At 51.7% G+C, this 17,495-nt stretch overlaps 6 protein-coding genes across 6 annotated transcripts; 3 read left to right on the plus strand and 3 right to left on the minus strand.

The window, feature by feature from the left end:
- Positions 1 to 79: 79 nt before the first annotated feature.
- Positions 80 to 2,435, plus strand: CAOG_04590 (abnormal cell MIGration family member). The gene is made up of 4 exons (XM_004347287.2): positions 80 to 357; positions 1,592 to 1,789; positions 1,873 to 1,974; positions 2,082 to 2,435. The coding sequence occupies exons 1-4, from the start codon at positions 157 to 159 to the stop codon at positions 2,229 to 2,231; spliced, it is 651 nt and encodes a 216-aa protein (XP_004347337.2). The 5' UTR covers positions 80 to 156; the 3' UTR covers positions 2,232 to 2,435.
- CAOG_04591 (hypothetical protein) lies at positions 2,276 to 4,120 on the minus strand. Its single transcript, XM_004347288.2, has 9 exons — positions 3,835 to 4,120; positions 3,624 to 3,686; positions 3,444 to 3,530; positions 3,312 to 3,354; positions 3,165 to 3,229; positions 2,974 to 3,096; positions 2,793 to 2,883; positions 2,565 to 2,701; positions 2,276 to 2,458 (listed from the first exon to the last, which is right to left on the minus strand). The coding sequence occupies exons 1-9, from the start codon at positions 4,009 to 4,011 to the stop codon at positions 2,411 to 2,413; spliced, it is 834 nt and encodes a 277-aa protein (XP_004347338.2). The 5' UTR covers positions 4,012 to 4,120; the 3' UTR covers positions 2,276 to 2,410.
- A 363-nt stretch (positions 4,121 to 4,483) lies between these two features.
- CAOG_04592 (mannosyltransferase) lies at positions 4,484 to 8,495 on the plus strand. Its single transcript, XM_004347289.2, has 8 exons — positions 4,484 to 4,537; positions 5,077 to 5,903; positions 6,019 to 6,101; positions 6,257 to 6,588; positions 6,674 to 6,865; positions 6,968 to 7,520; positions 7,655 to 7,978; positions 8,065 to 8,495. Exons 2-8 carry the CDS (start codon positions 5,077 to 5,079, stop codon positions 8,388 to 8,390), a joined length of 2,637 nt encoding a protein of 878 aa, XP_004347339.2. The 5' UTR covers positions 4,484 to 4,537; the 3' UTR covers positions 8,391 to 8,495.
- A 70-nt stretch (positions 8,496 to 8,565) lies between these two features.
- CAOG_04593 (hypothetical protein) lies at positions 8,566 to 11,753 on the minus strand. Its single transcript, XM_004347290.2, has 8 exons — positions 11,714 to 11,753; positions 10,356 to 11,225; positions 9,862 to 10,220; positions 9,671 to 9,780; positions 9,473 to 9,587; positions 9,208 to 9,357; positions 8,968 to 9,133; positions 8,566 to 8,847 (listed from the first exon to the last, which is right to left on the minus strand). Exons 2-8 carry the CDS (start codon positions 11,104 to 11,106, stop codon positions 8,678 to 8,680), a joined length of 1,821 nt encoding a protein of 606 aa, XP_004347340.1. The 5' UTR covers positions 11,107 to 11,225; positions 11,714 to 11,753; the 3' UTR covers positions 8,566 to 8,677.
- A 214-nt stretch (positions 11,754 to 11,967) lies between these two features.
- CAOG_04594 (ATP-binding cassette) lies at positions 11,968 to 15,076 on the plus strand. Its single transcript, XM_004347291.2, has 9 exons — positions 11,968 to 12,053; positions 12,388 to 12,496; positions 12,589 to 12,698; positions 12,805 to 12,930; positions 13,036 to 13,165; positions 13,269 to 13,296; positions 13,442 to 13,683; positions 13,782 to 14,327; positions 14,406 to 15,076. Exons 1-9 carry the CDS (start codon positions 11,985 to 11,987, stop codon positions 15,020 to 15,022), a joined length of 1,977 nt encoding a protein of 658 aa, XP_004347341.1. The 5' UTR covers positions 11,968 to 11,984; the 3' UTR covers positions 15,023 to 15,076.
- Positions 15,039 to 17,146, minus strand: CAOG_04595 (endonuclease IV). The gene is made up of 7 exons (XM_004347292.2): positions 16,274 to 17,146; positions 16,031 to 16,165; positions 15,897 to 15,956; positions 15,795 to 15,817; positions 15,519 to 15,695; positions 15,288 to 15,386; positions 15,039 to 15,207 (listed from the first exon to the last, which is right to left on the minus strand). Exons 1-7 carry the CDS (start codon positions 17,139 to 17,141, stop codon positions 15,166 to 15,168), a joined length of 1,404 nt encoding a protein of 467 aa, XP_004347342.1. The 5' UTR covers positions 17,142 to 17,146; the 3' UTR covers positions 15,039 to 15,165.
- Positions 17,147 to 17,495: the final 349 nt, after the last annotated feature.

Genomic DNA, 17,495 nt, shown 5'->3' on the forward strand with positions numbered 1-17,495 from the left:
TCGTGATCTTTGGATTTGTTCAATTCATCTGTTTACTATTTTCTCAGACTCTTTTTGAGATTGGCACTCCTCATTTTTTTTTTTTTTCGTAAAGAAACAGCAAACAACAGCAACAACCTCATCCACTTCCACTTCCCACTTCCAACCAGCATCGCCATGTCGCTGGACGCAGCAGATACAGCAGCAGCCAGCCACAGCGGCAGCGCTGCGACCTCGAGCAGAAGCGAGTCGGTGGCCAGCAGCGAGCCGTCGCGCCCATCACAACCACCGCTACAGAAGAAGCTTGTCGTTGTCGGCGACCCGAACGTGGGCAAGACCACCCTGCTGACCGTCTTCAAGAGCGGCGTCTTTCCCACTGTAAAGCCAGCGCACACACCCACCCTCTCTCTCTCTCTCTCTCTCTCTCTCTCTCTCTCCCCTCCCCGCGTCCCCTCGGCATGCTCGTTCGTTTGCAGTCGTGTGGGTGGATGGGAAAACTCATTCCATGGCTCGATCACTGCCATTTCTCAAAAGCACCGTGGTTTGACGCGGACGATCAGCCCCCCTCTCCGCGCTGTCGATGCTTGATGGTGGTGCTGCAGGGCAGACTGCTGCAGAGAAGACTTGAAGGGGCACCCTTTGTTCGGAAGAGAGCAACCCTACAAGCAGACTGAAGTGGGTGAAAACCGGTTTCCCTACGTCTGTTCTGTTCTCTCTCTTTCGTGGTAGCTGTCTCACTCGCGCTGCCATTCGCTCCCTCCAATCTCGGTGCTTTTATCAGCTGGAAAAGTGATGTCGCGAGTGTGGGGTCAGTGCTGTGCTGGATAGCACGTCGGCAGGTCGAACGAAACGGCGTTTTGTGGTTTGGCGGGAAATCAAAAAAAAAAAAAAAAAAAAAGGATGCAAAAAAAAAAAAAATAGTGTCATTGAAAATAAGGCTGATTTGCATTGTGAGTGTGATTCTGCTGTGGTTTTTGCTGTTGGTCGGGCTGCCTTCCGCATTGATGCTGATGCATTACGATGTTGTCGATTGGCCCAAAAAAGCGACCAGACTGGTGCAGAAACAGACAAAGCCAAAGCACTAAAAAAAAAAAAAATGTATTATTTATTATTATTATTATTGTTGATTGATTTTTTTTTTTTTTTTTTTTTTTTTTTTTTTTTTTTGGTGTTGCAAGCAGCAGCAGCACCAGTGTTGAGCGTGCACTGCGTCTGTTGCATGAATGGGGGTCACTGCTTTGCGTGTGTGTGGTCGCAAACATGAGAAGCTGCGAGAAGTGCAAAGTAGGAAAAAGCAAGAAGAGGAAGAACAAGGTTTTAGATCACAATAGATCACTCCCACACGAATGAGCAACACTGCAACCCAGATCTCAACGACGACCATTCTCAATCTCAATGGTCAGTCTCAATGACATGACAAAAGCTGCAATGGAGACGCGGCCATTGAGGGTAGCAGAGCTAAAGAATCAAACGAAACGAAACGAAACGAAGCGTACTTGCATTCAGCTTCAATGATTCTCATCAGTCACCATCAGACAACCAACATGATGAGATGGCAATGGTCACTCACTGTACGAAATTGAAAAAAATCTTGCTTGCTTGCTTTTGATAGGTGTACGAGCCGACAGTGTTTGAAAACTCAGTCAAGGACATTATCGTAGACAGTAAGCCAGTCGAATTGCTCCTGTGGGACACGGCGGGCCAAGAGGGCATGGACCGCGTCCGAGTCATGTCATACAACAAGGCAGATGCTGTCTTACTCTGCTTTGCGTTCGATTCGACCATTTCCTTTGAAAACATTCAGCACAAGGTGAGTCATTTGTGCAGCTGAATGAGCCTTGCCAAAAAGATTGCTCATTGTTTTCTTGTCTGTTTGCTCTCTGGCCTGGGCAGTGGATCAAGGAGGTATTGAAACACTGCCGAGACTCGAAAATCATACTAGTGGGCTTGAAAACCGATCTGCGAGGGGAAGGGGCCAGTCCGTCCAAAGCCGATGTGCGTACTTTTGGAGTTTCTGTCGTTTTCACTCCCACCATGCCTTGAACCAACTGAGCCTGACATGTCATTTTTTTTTGTTTGTTTGTTTTTTGTTATGGCTGCAGGCGGAGCAGCTGGCCATCAAATTAGAGCTGGACGGCTACATTGAGTGCTCTGCAAAAGCCAACCAAGGTGTGACAGAGGTTTTCACACAAGCGGTCCGTGCAACCTTGGCAATCGATGTTGGCGGCAAGAAAAAGTGTAGTATAATGTAGCAGCGGGGAACAAGCGCAACAACCATCCCTCGTTCGTAGTTTGTGTTCTTTGTTACTGTATATTGGCAGAAAATGCCATTGAGTCTATTCAGAACCATATTTTTTTGGATAATGCAAACCGTGCAATCCAGCAGCAAACCATGATTTCATCCTTCCTCATTTGACAAATGTTGAACTGATTAGACGAGTTCCATTGCGGTGGCATCAATGTTCAATTCCTGCTCCAACTGCTCGACCACAATTTCCAACAAATGAGTGCAACAGAAACGAGATGCAGCCAATTTTAGCAAAACAAGAAAAAAAAAACACAGTTGCCCCATCCATCGCCTTTACAGCTGCAATTTCGCGCTTGAGCACTTGTGCCTCCTCGTCCAAATCGCGATACTTGGCCTTTTGCTTGGCCATTTCCGCCCGAACCTGGTCCTTGCTTTCCTTGAGCTGCTCGAGCTGAGCAACCTCGAACTCGCTATCTACTCAATCCAAATCGTGTCGCAGGCGGAGCGAGGCGCGGGGGGGGGTCAGCTGGGAGTTTGATGGTGTCTCGAAGAAAAAGAAACTCACAGTCTCGGAAGGGTGCGGTCTTTTTGAACCCCGGGATCCGCTCTTTTCGCATCAGCATCTGATATAACTTGTCTGACGGATCGTTAAACACCTGCAAGTGGAGGATAAGGATGGTGGGTTTGCGAGAAAAGACCAAATAACAACAACAACAACAACAACACCAAAACCCGCACGAACTTACAATTTCATCGTATTGCTCAAACACGAGCAGCTTTTTGGAAGGCTGCAACGTGGCAGCGTGAGGATAGAGTGCCAAATGGTGGAAGATTGTAACCGGCTTCTCGACTGCATCACGGAAGAAAACCTGTTCGCCAAACCATCCAAAGTCAGACGAGCGAATCCACCTTCGCGCAAAAACACAACCCAATGTACCTTGATTTGAACTTCAAACTCGCCCCAGCCCGTTTCTGAAACCTCGTATGGCGGCTGCTCGACCGCTGTGGGTGTGGCAATACCGAATCAAAAAAATCAGCGAAAACCACTGCACCAACACAAAACAGTGCAGACAGAAATGCTCACTTCGCAGAGACTCGGCGTACGAATCGTGCAGCTTGAAGACAACCTACAGACAAAGCAAAAAGGGACGTGCCGCCATGTTATTTGCATTGTTGCAAGTGGCGCTGGACTGCGTGCCGCCTTCGACTACGATACCTTTTTCACCACGTAGGAAATGTCATCGCCATCGGCGCCACGAACGTAGACAGTCCAGCGATGTGTATGTGATTCATCGGGTACTTCCTGTCAGAGGTTTCCAAGCAGTAGCCCCTCGAGTAAGCGCGAGCTACCTTCAAGCATGCGATGGCAAAGCTGCTCAGAACTGCAACAACTTGCTTTTGGTGCGAGGTGAACGGCGAGGTTTCCGTAGACAATCGGGCAGCTCAGCGACAATCCTTGCTACAAAAAACAAAGCAAGTTCAAGCACAAACCAGTGAGAGTCGATGAGAGTCGAAGGAGGTAGAGGTGGAGGTGAGCAGATGGCGGGAGAAGCGCCCAACTCGACCACGAAAAGGGTCATCCAGTCCAACAAACAGAGCTAACATACACGCCGCTTGTTGGAGAGGGCCGGCGAGCCCGCCTGAGGAGGAGGAGGAGGAAGGGCAGCAGTAGAAGCAGCAGCGGCAGCAGCGGCAGTAGCAGCAGCAAGTGGCGATGCAGGGATTGGGAGCAGAGCGGCTGCGTGCGAGAGGCCAGTCGCCGATGATGGCGATGACAGCGACATTCTTGGAGATGATGGATTGGATTGGGGATTGGTGGTGGGAGGCGCGGAGGAGGGGGTTTGAGGGGCAGCGAGTAGGGGCGATGGAGCTTCCAACAGCAAGAAGCAGAAGAAGAAGGAGAACTGACCCAATGGAGCGTTGGGTCGTTCAATGCATCATCAAAATGCTGCGTTACTGTATCGTCAAGTCGGATTGTTCGGTTGAGGCTGCTGAAAATCGCCCTTCTCAAGCGTTCTCCTCCATTGATCTCCTTGTTTTGGCTCAGCAATGTTCACAATCGCAATCCATCTCGTCAGCATCTCTCCTTCTTTCAAAAATCTCAGTCTTTTCCTTTTTCCCCTCTTGTTCTACGCTTTCTCTTTCTGAATGAGTAGTGGTGGAGGGTTTGTGCCAGTCGATCTGGTCGCCTCGTCCGGTTCCCCACTCCATCGCCACCCGTCTCCGTCCCAGTCCCAGCCCCAGTCCCAGTCCCTGCATCATCAGCATCAGCATCAGCAGCATCAGCATCAGCATCAGCAGCAAGGACAGGTCGGTTTCGTCTCAAACGCAATGCAAAATCCCATACATTACTTCTTTTCTTTTTGGTTTTTTCCCTTCTCGCGTCCTCTCTTCCTACGTCTCAATCGACAGCGCGTTGCCACTCACAATGCAACATCAGACACAAACGCTCGATTCCAAGAGCAAAACGTCGGTGGGGAAGGGCAAAGTCGGAGGGGGGCACTGACGAGCAAGACAGAGGGCGGGATCTTGACACGACGACGACGACGACGACGACGACAGACGTTTGCCTGCCTCCACTTGCACCACTACGAGTTTGTTTGGCGAGCCTTGGTGCTTTATTGGCGTTCGTTCGATTTGGGGAGCGGAGGGGGTAGGGAGACAGGCACAGGCACAGGCACAGCGCGAGACGTTCGCTCACATCCTAAGAAGCGGCTTCCTCTCTTCCTTCTACGTCGTCCTCTTTGGCTGGAGAGTAGCGTCACACAATGATGGAGGTGGGGAAGGTTTGGACATGGCTCATTGAACTAACCTCGCTCAAACAAAACGCGCGCTTCTGTGGCTTGCAGATGTGGAGCGGACACGATCAAGCAATGGCGGCGCACAACGGAGCTGGATCCGGAGCCACCAAGCCACCCGGAGCGGGATACGACAGATCTGCGTCAGGATCGGCATTCTCACCGCCTGCAGGTCACTCGGGCAACAGCGCAGGGCTGAGCTATGGGCACGAGATGGACATGCAGTTCAGCCAGCAACGTCACCAAGACTCTTCTGCTGCCTTCCATCATCATCATCAGCAAGAGCAGCAGGTGCAGCATAATCAACAGCTCCAGGCACCGGCATATGCCATTCAGTCGTCGATGGCTGGATTCGCAGCCCCAACCGGAAGCTATGGTCTACATTCCCGACACTCGTATGCCAATCCGCTCCCGTACTCTGATTTCAATGCGTCCCCGTCTGATGAACATGGCCACGGCTCTCTGCACGACAGCGACGAAAACACTGAGCGCCAGAGCGACCGCTACAGTCCGTACGCAAAGTCCTCGCATTCCGAACCCTCCTTGGGCCGCCGCTCTCCGTCGCCCTCCCGCACCAAGGCGGACAAGGCGCTCCCTTGGTTCCTCGGCACGCCATGGCACCGTCGTCGCTTTGTCGCATTCCTGTTCCTGGTGTTGGGATTTGCCACCCGCTTTTACATGATCCAGCACCCGCATCAAGTCGTGTTTGATGAGGTGCATTTTGGCGGTTTTGCCAGCCACTACATGCGCAGGACGTACTTTTTCGATGTGCATCCGCCCACCGGAAAGTTGATGATTGCACTCGCGGGGTATCTCGCTGGGTACGATGGCCAGTTTACGTTCAAGGATATCGGCATGGATTACACAAAAGCACCAACGTATGACATTTTATTGGTTGTTGGAAGCATTTGTGTTGATCCTTTTTCAGACTCTGTTGGTGCTCAGTCAAGGTTGCTCTTGTTTTTTTGTTTGTTTTTTGCTTGTTTTTGGCAGACACGTGCCCTACGTTGCCATGCGAAGTGTACCTGCGACTTGTGGAGCTCTACTCGTGCCGCTAGTGTTTTTGATCATGATGGGTAAAGCGCAGGCTCGTTTTTTTGACGGCCACTTGAAGAGAAGTTTGCGTTGAACTTGAACTAACTATTTTCTCGCTGTCTCTCCACGTCCCAAAACCCCCCCCCTCCCACCACCACCACCACCACCACCACCACCACCCATTCCACCGCAATAGAATTTGGCTTTTCCATTCATGGCTCGGCACTGGCGGCAGCCATGGTGTTGCTCGAGAACGGATTTGTGACACAGTCACGCCTCATCCTGCTCGATTCCATGCTCTTGTTCTTCATCGCCTGCTCGGTCTACTCAATTGCCAAGTTTAGCAACCTTCGCTCGCGCGAGTTCACTCCCGAGTGGTTCAAGTGGCTCGGGCTGACTGGTGTTTCACTCGGATTGGCCCTCAGCGTCAAATGGGTTGGCCTGTTTGTGATTGCGCTTGTTGGCCTGCACACCATTCGGGATCTCTGGCGTTTGTTGGCAGACCTTCGACAGTCCATGACAGATCTGGTAGGATGATTGTTGTGCGATGTGGTGCACACGGACGAGCTGCAGTCTGACTCTTCTCTTTTGTTTTCACTTCTTTGCTTTGCAGCTCCTCCACTTCCTGGTCCGAGCCCTTGGTCTGATCGCCATTCCTATGGTCATTTATGCCACCTCATTCTACATTCATTTTGCTATTCTCAACACGAGCGGCCCTGGAAACGCATTCATGAGCTCTGACTTTGTGTCGGGCCTGAAAGGTGTCATTGAAACAACCAACACTGCTGTGACCTATGGCTCTCAAGTATGGTTTGTTTTGGCGGCTGTGTTTCGCTGGTATAGCGTGCTTTCCCTTCCCTCTTTTCACTCACTTTGAACTCAAATGTCGCCTGCACTGTCTGCCCAGATCACAATGCAACACGTCAACACAAATGCCTACTTCCACTCGCATTCGCACGACTACCCTGGAGGCAGCAAGCAGCAGCAAATTACGACGTATGCACACAAAGACCACAACAACTGGTGGGTCATCCGCCGTGCCACAACCTCCTCGGGCAACGAGACCTTTGCGGCTTTGCCCAACCCTTCGCAGTCGGTCAACGTCGCGTCCGGCGATTTTGTGTTCTTGACCCACGTCGGAAGCGAGAAAGGCCTGTACATGCATGGCTACGCTGCACCAGTCACTGCTGGCATGTACGAAGTGAGCGCCGCCGATGACGACGGTCATCCGTGGGAACTTGTCTTTTACAAGGCAAACAACGAGGCCGTCCCGGACACGCTGACGATTGCCAAGCCCCGATTCCAGCTCATTCGGTCGACCGGCTCCATTCGCTGTGCGCTCTTTAGTCACGCCGTCCAGCTCCCCGAGTGGGGCTTTCGGCAGAACGAGGCGGCCTGCACCACCGATCTCCACCATCCCGGCACCGTTTGGCAGGTGACCGAGCTGAATGCTGTCAAGCGTAAGTTTCAGTGCTGCAGAATTGGTGGTTGAGGGGGGGGACAATGGGGCGAGATTGGGCGAGTTGAGGAGAGTGATTACCGTTACTGACAGACTGGTGATCTACAATGCTCCCGCACTACTGCTTCTGCGCAGATGCTGGATTTTCTACAACCCCGGCTAAAACGGATCGCAGTGGCATTTTGACTCGACTGAAGGACATTGCAGACATTCAAGTGATTGCATGGGAAGCAAACAAGCGCTTGACGGGCGAGCATGTCTTCCAATCACGGCCAGAGTCGTGGCCCATCCTTTCACGAGGCATCTCGTTCTGGCAAAGCGCGGGCAAGCGCATGCAAGTGTACTTGCTGGGAAATCCTCTCCTGTACTGGGCGTTCATCCCCATGGTTGGCATCTACTTTATGATTTTTGGCGTTTATATTATTCGAACGCGACGAGGGTGCCACGACATGGACGCTGGTAAGATGCAAGAACGAATCGGCGAAACATTGTCACGTTGTTGTTTGGCATAGCCTCTCACTCTCAATCTCCACCGCGCTTCACAGAAGGAAAACGCAAATTCCAATTGATTGGCGACTTTTTCTTGTTAGGATGGCTCCTACACTACATTCCCTTTTTTGCAATGGAGCGTCAGCTCTTCCTACACCACTACCTGCCCGCGCACATGTTTGGTATTCTTGCTGTTGCAGCGCTGTTCGATCACTTGCTCGTGCGACTCCAAGATCGATGGAGGCGTCGACTCCTCGGTCTCCTGCTGGTCACATTCCTGTACGGCTTTTGGTACTTTGCTCCCTTGTCGTACGCCTCTCCGATCGAGGTTGCGGATGTCCCGAAAATGAAGTGGCTGTCCACTTGGGATTTCATGCTGTAAACGTCCCTCGCGAAACGGCAGTGCTTTTGTGCTTTTGTGATGTTGTTGTATGTATTCTTGAGAGTATTATTGAAAGACATTGTTTCGAATGAATCATTGTGAGTGCGTTGGGACCACAGCGTCGCCCCTTTTTAACTTCTGCATGAAGTGCAAAGATTGCACACGATAGCGGAACAATGTATGAACAAATGTTTACTGTTTCAACAATTAGGGTCGATTAGGAATTAGAAAATCTGACAAAAAAAGTCCAAGGGACATAAAAACGAAAAAAAGCAGAGCCGTCAACTCTACTCTGCTGAAGGCGACGGTTGTGCTTGGGTGGCAATCAGCACCTTCTCGGTGAGCGTGCCCATCATGCGATCTAGTTGCTTGATGAGAGCGTCAGCGTCGTGCGGCTCCTTGTCCAAGTTTTGCAAAAAGGTCAGAATGCCCTCAAAGTCCATTGCTTGGAGGCGGGCTGTCGATGAAGAGATGCAGCAGCGGCAAAAAAATAATAATAAACAAATAAAAAATAATGCATGAGAAACGTTCTGGAGATGTTCACTAGCCCACACCATGTGCGACCACGACAACATACCTTTGTGAACCTTGATAAACACCATGGCCATCACAATCGGAACACGGTACCCTTCCAAAATGAAGGCGTCCCACACGCGAAGCGTCAACTCGAACGGAACCTTGTCGAGGAAGACTTGCAAAAACCACTTGCTTGCGTATGCCGAGATCATGACCGTTTCTTGTCGCTGGAGTGTGCAACAAGCGAGTGAGTTGGGAATTTACAAGTCTTGCGAGCTCAGAAACGTGAGTGGAAGCTTACGAAATGTTGCGCCAAAGAAGGGAACATGTTGTTCATGAGCTTCTCGTGCAGATCAAACTGCTCCATCAACCGAGGGAACCCTGGCAAAAACAGGTCATTCATGGAGTGGATACGGTCTTGGAAGAGTGTGGTTAGGCTCCAGAAGGCGTCCTGGGCAGCACCAAATGATCATTTGTGTATTTGTGTGTGGGGGGAGGAAGGAAAGCAGAGTGAGCAACTGAAGGTGTGTGAAAGGCACCGACAGACAGGGTTGGGTGGTACTCACTTCTTCGTCCATGTACATCAACAACAGTCCAACGATGCCGGACATGCCTTGGCAGTACCCAACAAGCTCGTTGTACATGGTGTATGCGGATAGCACATTGAACAAGTGGATTTGTCTGTGGGGGTGACGGAAAGAAAGAATAGAAGCAACGGCAAAGGTCAATTGGTGTTGATTCCAAATCAAAAGGTTCACACTCACTTGATGCTGTAGCGCTCTTTAAAAATTTGGTGATCTCTCCACGTGCGGTTGACATCCAGATCGATTTGTCGCAAGTAGGTCGACTGCTTCATTGCCTTGGCTTTAAAGTGCTGCGTTGAACAAATCATCCAAAGTGAGCAACTGTTCATTCGCAGAGAATCTCAGTGCTCAAAACACATGCGAGTCTGTACCTCATAGGTGCCAGGATTGCCTTTGCGCTTCTCATCCGTGCCGAGAATTCGCTTCCAGCCCTCGCCCTTCACGCTGTCTGGGATGCCCTTGAACACACGCGCGTGGACTTTACGCGGGTTGACAGCCGACCAATTTTTGAGCATCTTGTGCCACTTGAGCCCGCGCTCTCGCTCGCGCTCAAGGCTCTTCTCTTCGTCCTTGGTGCGAGCAGCTGTTGACAAGACCGAGTTGTGGATGAAACCGTAGCGGTCTGTCTTGGACAGGTCGTCAAACTGAAGTTCGTCCTCCGTGTACGTCTGAGCACTGTTGCGTCCCGCAGCATAGCGAGCGGCGACCTCTGCGCGCTCTTCGTCGGGTGCTGTGGGATGGATTGTCAGCCAAAGCAGAGTCAGAGAAACGAAGCACGACAAAACAAAACAAAAAAAATCCAGCAGCGAAACAATATGATTGACGTGTGTGTAGTGCTGCGACCAAACTCGAACACTTCACTTACAGAGAGGAGCAACCAAGGTCCCTTCTTCCTGTGCCTGTTTAGCGGCAGCCTCGGCCTTGATGGCGCCGAGCGGGGCAGGACCGGTCACACCGACCGTGGCGGCGATGGCGGCCAGCTGAGCATCGGCTGCCGTGGCTTTGGGAGCGGCTGCCTCGGGTACAACGACAACAGCTGCTGCCGGCGGTGCAGCGGCCGGTGTGGGCAGAGGGGCGGGCTCGACGACAGCGGGCTCGGGAGCAGCAACCGCCGGCGCTTCAGCAATGGCGACGACTGGCGCCGGAGCGGCTTTTATTACTTCGTGCACGGGCTCCTCGACGGATGCTGCAGGGGCCACGTCGTCTTCCTTCACGGGTGCAGGCTGTGCTTGTGGTGCTGGTTCTTCTTCTTGTGCTCGAGTTGATTCTTCGTCCTTGTCTGCTTCTTGCGCGGGCGCTGCTGCTGCTGGTGGTTCTTCTTCCGCTTCTGCTGCTGCTGCTGCTGCTGCTGCTGATGCATCTGATGCCGTGGTGTCTTCATCTGGAGCAGGAGTGTTCTGTGCGTTGTGATTGCTCTGGTGGTTGTGAGTGTGTACGACGTGTCCGTCTGTGGATGTAGCGACCTCGCCAAGCACGTCGGTGACGCGTGTGACGACCGCCTCGTCCTCGAACGACGTCTCGATGAGCTCGTCCGCCTGAGCCTGAGCCTGAGCCTGCTCTTGCTGCTCTTGCTGCTCTTGCTGTGGCAGCGGTGCCTCGTTCTCGTTCTCGCTCATTTGGCCTTTTTTCTTCCTTCCTGTCGCTGGTTCCTTTGTGTCTTGATTGTTCGTTGTTTGCTCCTTCTTGTTTGTTCCTGTGTGTGTGTGCGCTCCTTTGGTTGAAAGCCTTGTGTTCCCTGTGAGCACAAGCAAGTGAAATGGTAGCGGGTGAGTCGGGCTGCGTTGGAGCTGCGTTTGCTGTTGTCGCCCCAGGAGGGAGGGAGTGAGACGCTGGATTCAACATCGACGTGGTTGGAGTACACATCCTCATCATGAGTGACGCAGCGAGACTATCGGTGAACAAGAAGCACCCAGAAGCCAGACAAAGGCTGGTTGAATGCGTTGTTGTGGATCTCGCTTTTTTTTTTTCTTTTTTTTTTTTTTTTTTTTTTTTTGATTTTCATTGAGTTTTGCATTGAGTTTTGCATTGGAGAATGGCAATGGTGACCCAGTGGAGGTCTGGTGATGCACCTTTCCCACTCCACCACCACCACCACTCTCACTCTCATCCCCTCTTCATCATACAGAACTCAATCGCACCACACCAGTCATGGATTCGAAGAAGTGAACAAAAGTTGCAGGCTGCTTTGAGAGAAGGGAGATCAGATGCAAGAGTTGTGCTAACCTTCAATGCAAAGCCACAGTGAAAAAGGTCAAAATAGAAAAAGAGCGACTGAGATGAGCTTAGCTTGAAATGGAATAATCTTGATTCACCTTCGTTCGAATTATCAAAGTCAACAAGTGAGAAGGTGATGTGACGAGGTGAACAAACAGAGAACGATCAACTCCAGCTCGCTCGCGTGTCCAAGAAAAGCAGTCAACTGCCATACAACGACAATAATAGTTGAATAATTATAGATCTATCGTCAGTCGTCGGTCATTGTGAATTATTGTGAATGAGCGCTGCTGCTGCTGCTGCTGAAGGCCATTGCTTGGCCTTTCGCAATGTCTCGTACTCTGTCCAGGTAAAGCCCCTCACGCACGTTTTTTGTGGCTTTGCTCTCGTATTGGGGGTCTCCATTACAATGTGTAAAAGCGTCCTACGATGAGAATTGGGTAGAAGGCTCGGTTGTGTGTGGTTCTGGGACGTGGGATTGGAGCAGCGGTTTCACAAATCTGTCAGGGCAAGTGTCCGGGAGACACGGGAGAGGCGGTGGGGAAGTGCATCTCTACAGCATTGGATGACAGACCCATCTTTAGCCATGGCATTGCAGGACAGACAAAGGCGGAGGGGAGGGGGCTTTGCACCATTCGGAAACTGACCATCTGGCTTTGGTCGAATTACTTGTGCACACGCAGGTCAAGCACTCCCGAAGCCCGTTCGCGCCGGTCGTCCACAAGGACATCCTGATGCACTCGCATGGCCTTGTTGAAGCAGGCCAGACCATGGCCATCCTCGGCAGCTCAGGTACAAATCCAGCGCGGCGTCGTCGTCGCTTCTCGTTTTTACCGGTAGCAACAAAGCATGCTCACAATCCCCGAAATACTCACCGTCACTAGGCTCTGGAAAAACTTCCTTGTTGGACGTACTGGCATGCCGAAATATTGGCGGCACGGTGACGGGCGATATCTACCTCAACGGCGCTCGAGTCACCTCAGAGCTCATTCAGGTACGGTGCTTGTTCCCTATTGGCATGCTTAGGCCCTGTACTCTCAGCACGGTGCTAACGACAACGAATTGTCCCTTGGTATGTGTGCCAACCGGCGTTATGGCAGGACGTGGCTGGATATGTCATGCAGGACGATCGGTTGTTGCCAAACTTGACCGTCACTGAGACGCTGTTCTATATTGCAGCCCTCAAGCTGCCAAGCTCGATGACCGATGCGGACAAGATGGAACGAGTTGCGTAGAAGAGTGCTGCGTTTTGGCTTGGCTCTACGATCAAGAAAGAGCGCGCGGATGCTCACCGTCGTGGGCTTTTTTTGTTTTGTTTTTTGACACTGCAGGTCAACAGCGTTATCGCCGAGCTTGGTCTGCGACATGTGGCTGGAAATCGCGTCGGTGGTAACACTCGAGGACTGTCGGGAGGAGAGCGGCGTCGAGTCTCGATCGGCGTGCAAATGATCTTGGATCCGAGTGAGTTGGCGCGTCGTGAAAATGGAGAAGAAGTCTTTTTTTCGACTGTGTTTTCTGACTCGCCCCTTGTTATTCGGCACTCGTGCTCTGTGTGCTGTCGCAGGTGTACTCTTTCTGGACGAACCGACGAGGTAACGTGCACTGCACGAGTTTGCAAAAAATTTCACATTAGCGTTGTTTGTTTGTCCCAAACTCAACTCAACTGCCTTCTCCACCTCCTCCTCCTCTTCTCTCTCTCTCTCTCTCTCCATTCAACATCTGTGTACCACAACTCAGTGGTCTTGATGCATTTACTGCTACTGCAATTGTCAAGACCCTGTCGCAGTTGGCTCGGCGCAACCGCACCGTCATCTTCACGATTCACCAGCCACGCTCGGACATTTGCCAGCTTTTTGACCAGGTGATGCTCATGTCCAAGGGCTACACGGTCTACACTGGTAGTGCGCAGAACATGCTGCCGTACTTTTCAACGCTTGGCTTTGAATGTCCCGAGTACTCGAATCCTCTCGATTACTTTTGTACGTGGAAAGTGTCTCGATTGTTTTTGTTTGTTGTTGGGTCCTTGTTGCTTGAAACTCACACACGTCCGTCGCTTTGAACTGTTGAACTGCCGTAGTGGATACAATCACCGTTGACGATCGTTCGCAACAGACGTTCGATATTTCCTTTGCAATCTTGCAGTCGCTGGTGGGCTGTTACGAGCGCTCTGCTACCTACACAGAGTTGCAAACCAAACTAGGTCAAGTAGCCCAGATTGCTGAAGCTGCGACGCAGCGCCAAGTGTTGAATCGAGCATCCGAGAGCTGCCTTCCACAGCTCAACGTCAATTCGACGCCTGCCTCGAGCGAGGCCACCCCGTTGCTGGGAGCGCAAAAGGCCGCCGTGGAGCAGCCTGCCCAGCAACACCGCGGCGTCAGTGGCAAGCGCGCGTCTTACCTGTCCATTGTCAAGACGCTCACTGGCCGCGCGACAGTCAACCTCCGCCGCGACGCCGACGGCCTCAATGCTCGTCTGACCCAGCAGCTCTTGTTTGGTGTTCTCATCTTCATTTTCGTCTTTCGTCTCAAAACGGACCAGCCCAGCGTACAAAACCGCACTGGATTCTTGTACGAGGCCATTTCTGGTCCCGTCTTCATTGGCATGTTGAATGCCATGGCCCTATGTAAGTGCTGGCTTGAGACTCTGTTGCATGCGACTGACAAACTCACTCTCTGAGAATCTCACCACTGCGTCCTCACAGTTCCCACGCAACGAGACGTGTTTTATCGAGAATCGCGCGACGGCTTGTATGGCGCGTCGGCGTTCCTCCTGTCGTACACGCTGCACGCCTTGTGGACGGACGTGACTGCCATTCTGCTGTTTTCGGGATTCTCCTACTGGGCGGTCGGGCTCTACTCGAGCTTTGCTCGTTTCTGCATTTTCACGACGGTCATGTACTTCTTGCAGCTGTTTGGCGAGAGCCTTGGTCTTTTGACGCTTTCCTTCTTCTACGAGACAACCGTTGCCAACCAGGCCGCGTCGCTCATCATTTCAGCGTCCGCCTTGGTGGCCTCTGGCTTTTTGCGATCCACCCAGTCCATCCCCGTCTTTTTGCAGTACATGGGCTACGCCACGCTCCACAAGTACGCCTCGGAGGTGATGGTCGCCAACGAGTATCAGGGTTTGCAGCTCGAGTGTCCCGCCAATCTTCCGCCGAGTGCCTGCGAGTACCAAAATGGCGAGCAGTACATTGATGAAATGTTCCCTGGCGCGGTCGAGCATTTGTGGCGCAATATTGGCATCATTGCAGGGTTTGCTACTGCATTGCGAATTCTTCCGTATTTCTTCCTCAAGTTTGTGCAGCGTTCCCTGCGTTGAGCCAATGTAGCTTGATTGATGTGTATGAAAATCTTATTTGAAAAAATTGAAACAAAAAAAATTGATTCATGTACAATTCGAGTGATTGCTTTGCGCGGGGACCCAGTCAAAGGGCAAGTGTAAGCAATGCTGCTTCCTCGCTGCTATTTGCCCGTTCGAACCATACTTTGTAGCAATTCGATTTCCTGCAATTGTTCGCCACAGTGTAAAAGTCAGACAAAACAAAGTTTCAAGTCGGTCCACCAGCAATGCCCCAACAACCTACCTTCTTGTAGCCATCGGATTCGACTTCTGCTGATACAGGGGTTTCTAAGATCATGGGAATATTGCGGAAACGCTCGTCGTTCATGATTAATTCGAAAGCCTGGCGAGTGGTTCCACACAAACAGAGAGAACACGTCAAACGCCTGACTCATGACTACTTCCCCCCCCCCGAAGTCAGTTGTCCAGCACTGAAGCGTAGTGATTTTGTAGTGGTGGTGGTGGTGGTACTTACAGAGAGGCCCAGCTTTCCTTTTCCGATATTTTCGTGTCGATCCCGATTGCAACCCAGCTCGCCTTTGGAGTCATTCAAGTGCAGGCCGCGCAGATACTGGAAACCCACAATCCGGTCAAAGTCGTTCATAACTTTGTCGTACTCGGCTCTTGTCCTCAGATCAAAGCCAGCAGCAAACTAAGAGGAGATCGGAGCAGAGGAAGTCAGTGTGGGCACGGGGGGCTTTCGTGCACGCTACGTTTCAACAACTGCCCAAAAGTGCAGTCTTTCCTTTACCATATGACAGGTATCAAGACACACTACCAAACCAAAGTGATGGAGGAGAGCGTGAGATGCAACATTCCACCAATGAAGCACGAGCAACATTCATATAATTACCGCCAATCCGAGTCTTGTCCTTGACGTGCGCGATAATGTCTCGAAGATGCTCGAATTTACCTGCAATCCGACCCAGCAAACGAAGAAGAGAGCTTAGTGATCGCTCGGGCCACATGTGAGTTGCTGTTTTGTACCTCCAATCACATTGCCAGAACCCGTCATTGATTCTACCACGACAGTCACAGCCTTTGAAGCCCCGACAGCCAGATCAATGGATTCCGCAATAGTTTCAATGCACTTTTCTGTGGTGCAAAGTCCAACCGTGCTCCCTGTTTTGGGGTTTTTGGTTTTTTCAACCCAGTCGACAGTGAGCAACGTGCAATGACAAGCAATGACAGCCAATGGAAGCAATCTAGCATATTTCATCCATCTAATACCTGGATGGAAGTTGTACTGGGATAATCCCAGCTGCTCGCATCGCTGGACCTCCTCGATGAGTGCGGCGCGGCTCTTGGCCAGGATCTCGGGCACTGGACTACCGGCATTGATCAAGTAGCTTCCGTGAGGCAATATCTGGTGAGGCTGGTATCCATGTTCGCAACATGCTTTCCGGAAGGCTTGAATTGTCGCCGCCGTGTAGGGCGGAGAGTCCCATTTCCGCTTGGATCGCGTGTCCATGGCGAATGCCGTTGCACCAACCAGCGCCGCATTCACGGGAGCATTTTGCACGCCTCCCGCTGTTGAAACGTGGTAGCCAACGAGTCGCGAAACAGTGGTTGACAAGGTCGACAGCGGCAAACTGCCGATTCCTGATGGAGAGGAGCCTGCAGCCGGAATTGCTTGGTCTGCAGCCTCTACTTTGACACTTGCAATCGTTGAGTTGGAGCTGGAATCATTGCTGGTGCTCTTGTTCGTCCTGGCACGTCGCGCCACCGTTGGCTTGGCAGCAGCGGTTGTCGGAGTTGGCGCGCTGCCTTGCTCGGCCGGCTCTTGAATCCGAGCTCGCTTTGAGCGTGAAGAAGGTGCACTACTGCTTGAGGATGCTGCTTGCTCAGTGCTCTGTGCCTCGGCGGCGATCGAGTGACTCGGAGAGGGAACAGCAGCAGCAGCAGCAGCACTTGGCTCGGTCGCTTGCGAGTGCGTGCGTTTGGAGCGAGGCGACGATGCCACGCGTGATTCCGCCCGGGTCGATTGGACGAGAGGGGATTCGCTCTTGGAAGGCGTGTTATGTGTGGCCGGGGCGGCATGGATGGCGGTGGCGGACGAAGCGAGCAATCGCGCACTGCGACGCGTCAAACTCTGCATCCCCAGTAAAGTAGATAGACTGATCATGCTGTGCATGTGTGTGTGTGGTGATGGCGAGACTGCCGAGTAAACTTGTATCTGATATGATTGTTTTCTATTATTCTTGTTGCCTTGTCGTTTCTTTTGTATGCTTTCCTTCCTTCCTTCCGCGTTGAAGGAAGTGGAGCTTGCAGCCTTGTCCTCCTTCTTCCCAACACAAACGTTTTTGTTCAGGGTTTTTCTGTTTTTGTTTTGTTTTTTCTCGATGGTCTCGATTTGTTGGGAAACTTTATGTTCAATATACTTGTTGTCGTCGATTGCTGTACGCGTCTTTGATTGTTTGGTTGGCTATTGTGCAGGAAAGCGCCTTGAATA

Source organism: Capsaspora owczarzaki (assembly GCF_000151315.2).
Source record: "Capsaspora owczarzaki ATCC 30864 unplaced genomic scaffold supercont2.7, whole genome shotgun sequence".
Classification (NCBI taxonomy): domain Eukaryota; class Filasterea; order Ministeriida; family Capsasporidae; genus Capsaspora; species Capsaspora owczarzaki.